Source organism: the organism of the source record quoted next, unplaced genomic scaffold (assembly GCF_019419815.1).
Source record: "Pyrus x bretschneideri cultivar Hongxiangsu unplaced genomic scaffold, Pyrus_bretschneideri_v1 Contig55, whole genome shotgun sequence".
In the NCBI taxonomy this organism is placed as follows: domain Eukaryota; kingdom Viridiplantae; phylum Streptophyta; class Magnoliopsida; order Rosales; family Rosaceae; genus Pyrus; species Pyrus x bretschneideri.
In genome coordinates this window covers 2,756,586-2,763,894 of record NW_025999793.1, presented here as the reverse complement: position 1 = coordinate 2,763,894, position 7,309 = coordinate 2,756,586, and the positions used below count along the sequence as shown (strand labels likewise).

General features: G+C 36.2%; 1 protein-coding gene across 1 annotated transcript; it reads left to right on the top strand.

The window, feature by feature from the left end:
• Positions 1-6,255: 6,255 nt before the first annotated feature.
• LOC125470986 (pathogenesis-related protein 1-like) lies at positions 6,256-7,000 on the top strand. The gene has a single exon (XM_048570838.1). The coding sequence runs from the start codon at positions 6,306-6,308 to the stop codon at positions 6,789-6,791; it is 486 nt and encodes a 161-aa protein (XP_048426795.1). The 5' UTR covers positions 6,256-6,305; the 3' UTR covers positions 6,792-7,000.
• The last annotated feature ends 309 nt before the right edge of the window (positions 7,001-7,309 follow it).

The window sequence follows — 7,309 nt, the reverse complement described above, 5'->3', positions numbered from 1 at the left end:
TGCCTCAACCCCCAAAATTGACAAATAAGAGTACTAAGTCCAAGAAAAATGAGCATGAAAGGTGGACAAGAGCCAACAAAATTGCTCTTTCTATCCTTGAAAGTGGGATGACAGATACTGTGAGAGGGGGAATTAAGAAACAAGATCTTGCAACTAACTACCTCAAGGCCATTGAAAATAAGTTCAAAGAATCCGAGAAGGCGGAACTTAGTCAGTATATGTCTATGCTAACAACCTACAAGATTGATGGGAATGCTTCCTTTAGGGACCACATCATGAATATGACTAATGTTGCAGAGAAACTCAACTCTATGGACGTCAACATTGGGGAAAAACAACTAGTCTTCATGATACTACAGGCACTTCCTACAAAGTACAGCCAATTAAAGGTGTCCTACAATACTCAGGACAAAACATGGACTGTTGATGAGTTGATAGCTTGGTGTGTTCAAGAGGAGACTCGTCAAAAACAGGAAAAAGGCAAGGAGGTTGAAGCTATCAATTTTGTGCAAGCTAGGAACAAGGAGACCATTATTGCTTCTGGTAAGGCCTCTAAATCTTTTGGTAAGTATGCTACAAATACTAAAGCCTTTAAATATAACAATCTTAATGTCAAAATTAAGGATGTCTCTTAAATCAAGTGTCATCATTGCAAACTCAAGGGTCATTATAGAAAAGATTGTGAACAATTTAAGGACTGGCTGAAGAGTAAAGGTAGAACTGATGTCTATGTTTGTGTGGAGTCTAATCTGATTGAAATCCCTATAGATTCCTGGTGGTTTGGCACTGGATCATCTGTACACATTATAAATACATTGCATGGTTTTCAAAAACAAAAACAACCAAGTAAAGATTCTTACAATGTTTTTGTAGGTGAAGGCACAAAAGTGAATGTAGAGGCCATTGGGGTCATAAGACTTAAACTAAAATCGGGTTTTATATTGAAATTAAGAGATGTGCTTTATGTTCTAGCTATGAGGAGAAACTTACTTTCAGCATCAAAATTAGTCAAACAAGGTTTTTCTTTTCTTGTGGATGATGACAGCATCAAATTTTTTAGAAAAAACAGATTGCATTCATTATTGGGATCAGCATTTATGCATGATGAATTATGGAAATTGGAATGCATTGTTGATCAAACATCCTTACCTGTTATGAATGTTAATATTAAAAGGATGCATGAATCTAAAGTTTCTTATATTTTGTGGCATAAAAGGTTGGGACACATTTCAAAAGAAAGAGTTTTGCAGCTGTTTAAAACAAATTTGATCCCTTCACGTGATTTCAAAAATGCAGAACAATGTGTTGATTGTATGAAAGGTAAGTTGACAAATGTGAGAAAATTTGAGTCAAAACGGAGTCAAAATCTTTTAGAAATTGTGCACACTGATGTATGCGGTCCTTTTCATGTTAAAACCATCTGTGGAAACTACTATTTTGTGAATTTCATAGATGACTTCTCAAGATATGGTTATACTTTCCTCATTAGTGAAAAATCAGCAGTTCTTAATTGTTTCATAATTTTTAAGACTGAGGTTGAAAAGCAATTAAATAGGGACATTAAGATTGTTAGATCAAATAAGGGTGGTGAGTATTTTGGCAGGTATACAGAGGCCGGACAACAGAAGGGTCTATTTGCTCTTTATCTTGAACAGCAAGGCATAGTGGCACAGTACACAACACCTGGAACACCACAACAAAATGGTGTTTCAGAAATAAGAAATAGGACTCTGATTGGGATGGTTAGGAGCATGATCTCAAGGTCCAAATTGCATGGTTTCCTATGGGGTGAGGCTCTTAAAACCGCCAACTATATATTGAACAGGGTTCCAACTAAAGCTGTGAATGTGACACCTTTTGAGGCATGGACTGGAAGAAAACCAAGTTTTGAGCATTTCCATATTTGGCGATATAAAGCTGAGGGGCGTTTCTACAATCCTAATGAAAAGAAGCTGGATGCTAGAACTTCAACTTGCTATTTTGTTGGATATTCAGAGAAATCCAAGGGATTTAAGTTATATTGTCCACAATCTCACTCAAGAATACAAGAGACACATAATGCAGTTTTTATTGAAGATCAAGATGTTGCAGACTTGGCGACTGATGAGTTTGTCTTTGAAGAACTGGAACAAACTGAAGTTACTTCCTCAACAAGTAATTACTGGGAAATTCCAATATTTCCTCAAGTACAGATACCAATCAAGGATGATGATACCCTTATGGCTGAAACTATTTTGCAAAATGAATCAGTAGATCACAGTGATACAACTAATAATGAGGTACAACTACAAGATATCTAATCACAGCAACAACCTTTGAGGCAATCATCGAGAATAAAAAAGCCAACCAGTTCCAATGATTATGTATATCTTCAAGAAAGTGAATTCGATCTGGGTGACATAGATGATCCATTATCTTATTTTTAAGCAATGTCAAGTCCTCAAGCTGCCTTGTGGAAGAAAGCAATGGAAGAAGAATTGGAATCTATGTCTAAGGACAATGTATGGACCTTAGTTGAGTCACGACCTAACACCAAACTCATTGGCTCCAAATGGGTTTACAAGACTAAAAGGGATGCTCAAGGAAGAATAAAAGGGTATAAAGCTAGGTTAGTGGCAAAGGGCTTTACTCAGCGAGAAGGAATTGATTTTAGTGACACTTTCTCTCCAGTTTCATCAAAGGATTCAATGAGGGTTATTATGGCTTTATCAGCTCATTTCGATTTGGAGTTTCATCAAATGGATGTCAAGACTGCCTTCTTGAATGGTGAATTAGAAGAAGACATTTTTAAAAGTCAACCAACTGGTTTTATTGAAAGGGGGAAGAATAATTTGATCTGTAAGCTTAACAAGTCAATCTAAGGACTTAAACAAGCTTCTAGGCAGTGGTTTCTCAAATTGGACAAAGTTGTGACTGCACATGGTTTCATTGAAAACAAGTTGGATGACTGCATTTATCTCAGGGTCAAGGGATCAAAATTCATTTTCCTAGTGCTCTATGTAGATGATATTTTGATAGCGAGTTCGAATATGCAACTATTGCAAGAAACAAAGGCTATGCTTAGTTTAAACTTTGAAATGAAAGACTTGGGGGAAGCACACTATGTTCTAGGAATTGAGATCACTAGGGACAGAGAGAAAAGGCTTCTAGGTATTTCACAAAAGGGTTACATTGAGAGAGTTTTGGCAAGGTTTAACATGGAAGATTGTAATTGTGCTGATGTTCCTGTTAACAAAGACGATAAGTTTTCTCGAGAACAATGTCCTAGGAACAAGCTGGAGAAAAGAAAAATGGATTCAAAGCCATATGCATCTCTAGTGGGAAGTTTTATGTATGCCAACATTTGCACGAGACCTGATCTTGCTTTTATAGTAGGATTACTTGGAAGGTTTCAATCTAATCCGGGAGAAGCTTATTGGGTGGCTGCTAAGAAAGTGTTGAGATACTTGCAAAAAACTAAGAGTTATATGCTGGTTTATGGCAGAGAAGATGCACTGGAAATTGTTGGTTACACTGATTCTGATTTTGCTGGAGATTTGGATGAAAGGAAGTCAACTGGGGGTTACATATTTATGCTTAATGGAGGTGCAGTTTCATGGAAGAGTGCCAAGCAAACCATTGTGTCTAAATCTAATATGGAAGCAGAATTTGTTGCTTGTTTCGAGGGAATGAAATAGGCAGTATGGCTTAGAAATTTTGTTGACGATTTAAAAGTGGTTGATTCTATTCAAAGACCAGTGAAGATGTTTTGTGATAATAGTGCAGCTGTGTTTTTCTCTAAAAAAAAACAAGAGAACTTCACCCTCTAGGTTGCTGGATCTGGAATTTTTAAAGTAAGAGAAAAGGTGAAGGCGGGAGAAATCATAGTGGAACACATGATTGTGGATCCTATGACTAAAGCTCTGCCTAATGGAGTGTTTAAGACTCATGTTGCTCGAATGGGAGTGATAAGTTCTTTTGAAAAGTGGGAGTAATTGTTACAGTTCTCAAAATTTTGTTCAAGCCAATGGGAGTATGCTATAGAAGACTTTTCAAAAGGGAAAGATTGCTGCAAAATGGTTCTGGAAGCTAAGTTTTTCTAGTTAATTTAGCTAGCTTTATTTTTTGTTTTTGCAGTTAGTTGATGTTTTTCTTTTGGTTTAATTTTTCCAAATAATTCTGTGATTTGTTGTTCAAAGATAAAACGATTTACATAATTCAATAAGACGGCTCTTGAGTCAAATTTATTTTGATAAAGCTATTAGATGAGTTATGGTTGAGTTATTCATATTTTTTGGAGTAACTGTTAATGTTAATAGATTTGCTGTTAACTTTAAACTGATATTTCTTATATCGGTAATGGCCTATATGAGTGGGAGTAAACTTTTGATTTATTCATAAGTTGAGATGCATTGCTAAAAACATGAATTGGATATTTGTGATATACAAATTGATTATGTATGATGAGTTACAGAGGAGGTTGTAAATTCAGATGTCTTGAAACATGTGTGCTGGTTGTATCTATGGTATGGACATTATGTATCAGACTTGCGTGATCACCTTAATAATAATTCGAAGTGGTTATTTACAAGAATGAATTACACTCAAGTGAGAGTATGTTAGAGTGTGAGTGTGATTCTTGTAAGACTTGTAATGATGATTAAAGTGTTTTGAATTAATATGAAGAAGTCTGTGCGTAATTGGAGTTGTTCTATTTTATAGAATTGAGACTCATCAACTTACTCGGATTAAGACTCATGCTTGGATAAGGATTATGGTTTAGTATTCCTTATAGGATTGTAATAGGGCAATCAAGTTGTTTTTCGCAGTATAAATAACATAGGCTGCTGCTCTCACAAGATACTAACTCTATTGAGAATCAAATACCTATTGTTTGATTAAGCATCGAGATCTTGCAAGAGAGAAGTTTTGTGTGATGATGGTTTCTACATCATCTTCCTCATCTACAGGTTAGTCATGTTCTTCTCGTTCTTGATTTAAACAGACTTGTTGTGGTTTGATTGCTGGAACAATTCCTAGTATTTTGAGTTTAGTTTAACAACTACATCTTTCATTCTCAGAAAATGCAGTCCTTTATTCTCTCAATTACTACAACGAAATTCATATACAAAAATCTTGAACCCTAACAATTGTGTGACTTAACTCAATTATTCTCCTCTATAATGTTAGGGGAAAAAATGAGAGGTTCATTATATTCTATTTTATTTTAATTGAAAGAAGACTTGTGCCTCTACTGTTACAATATAGTGGTATTCATTTTTTCCTAACTTGTAAATTGAAAGTCTTAAATTCGGTTTTCCTAAAGAGGAGTTCAAAACCAATAATACCAAATTTATGGTTAGGTGATTGTGTGGTTTAGTTGGATTTCCACATCCAAAACATAATTGTTTCAAGAAAATAAAACTTCAGAGAAGACCCGTATGCCACACGTATTGCAACAGTGAATAGAATATGCTTTTCCACATCGTACTTAATTTTCTTTTTCAAAGTTTACTGCATACATGAATCCAACAATTACGATCAATTTGTTCCCCGAAATTGACGGGAAGGCTTTGTAGACCTCTCCTTCAACAGATAAACATATACGTTTCCTACATGCATCGATCATGTACTTTTGTAAAAGAGAAGTAAACAGATATTGACAAACGCAATTCGAAGAAGCAGATCTGCTTATTTACCAAAGCAATTAGTTCCAATTTGTTCCAATGTTGCATCATCAACATGAATTTCAAAGGTTTCAAGGGATTGTTAATTGTGTTACCAAATATCGGGAAATTAAAGTATTACATAGCAACATAATATCTAGGTTAGTGATCGATATTATTGTTACTCCAGCAGTAGCCACATTTTTGCTGTTGCGATTGCTTATTTTTGTTATACTGACAATTTAATTACCTCGAGAAAGTTTGATTAATCTTCGTACTTCTCATGCAAGTGGTAGATTCTCATAGTGGTTCAGATCTTCTTTCCTAGTTCAAACTCTCTTCATCCTCGTCTAGACTATGTAGAGTATCGCTTCTAGTACTAAAAAAAGTTAATCCTCTCATAAATTTGACTTGTAAAAGTAAGCCGTTGTAAGTAAAGAAATATAGAAGTAGGGTTTTGTTTTATCAGTTCGGCGACGGTTTGGTTTCTTCAGTTGATAACGTAATGTGAACGTTCAACTTTGATAGTCATGCAAATAAATTTCCACAGCCTCAATTTCTCAGAGCTCATAATATTAACATTTACCGTTCCCCGCTATTATAAATACTCCGCACCATAACATCTCATTTGCCCATCCACAAAGAGAACAAACCATTAACATGGGGTTGTGCAATATTTCCCTAGCTCTCCTTTTCATTTTAGGCTCAGTCCTTATCCAATCCTCTCATGCCCAAGACACACCCCAAGACTACCTCAATTCCCACAACGCCGCTCGAGCAGCAGTAGGCGTTGGTCCCTTGACGTGGGATGACAATGTAGCAGGCTATGCACAAAACTACGCCAACCAACACGTTGGCGACTGCAATCTCGTGCACTCCGGTGGGCCGTACGGCGAAAACCTTGCCATGAGCAGTGTTGACATGTCAGGAACGGCGGCTGTGGACATGTGGGTGGCGGAGAAAGCCGACTACAATTATGAGTCGAACTCGTGTGCTGATGGAAAGGTGTGTGGGCATTATACACAGGTGGTTTGGCGTAACTCGGCTCGTGTAGGGTGCGCAAAAGTGAGGTGCAGCAGTGGGGGTACCTTCATTGGATGCAACTATGATCCCCCAGGCAACTATGTTGGGGAGAAGCCGTACTAGCTATGGAAGAATCAACAACCACTCTAGCAGTTTTTGCTGATGGATATATCTAAGAAGATAAGCTATGTTATTAAGAATTAAGAAAATGAATAAATAAGTGATGATCGATCATTTGTATATATCTTCCACTGGCATGGTGGACGGTAAATTTCAATTGATCAAGAATTCACTATTTTTATTTAAAATAAATTTTGGTAACTTGCTAGTAAGACATGCATGCTATGATCAAAGTTGCATAATTACTTGCCTAGCTTGAAGTTCTACTATTGCCTCAACCAAGAAAAACCTAAGTTACATTATTTGGCTGAAACGATGAATGTTTGTGGAAAACTTCTCATGGTAATCTACTACACATATTAATTAGAAAGAAATTACTGGCTTGTGACCAAGCAATTCGTGCTCCTTGTCTTTGATAGATATAACGCCGGTTTGTCAAATCTATATATTTAAAGAGCAAGTGCTAATAACTATTCCATAAATATAAAGGGAAATTATATGGTGGAAATGTGAGATCATAT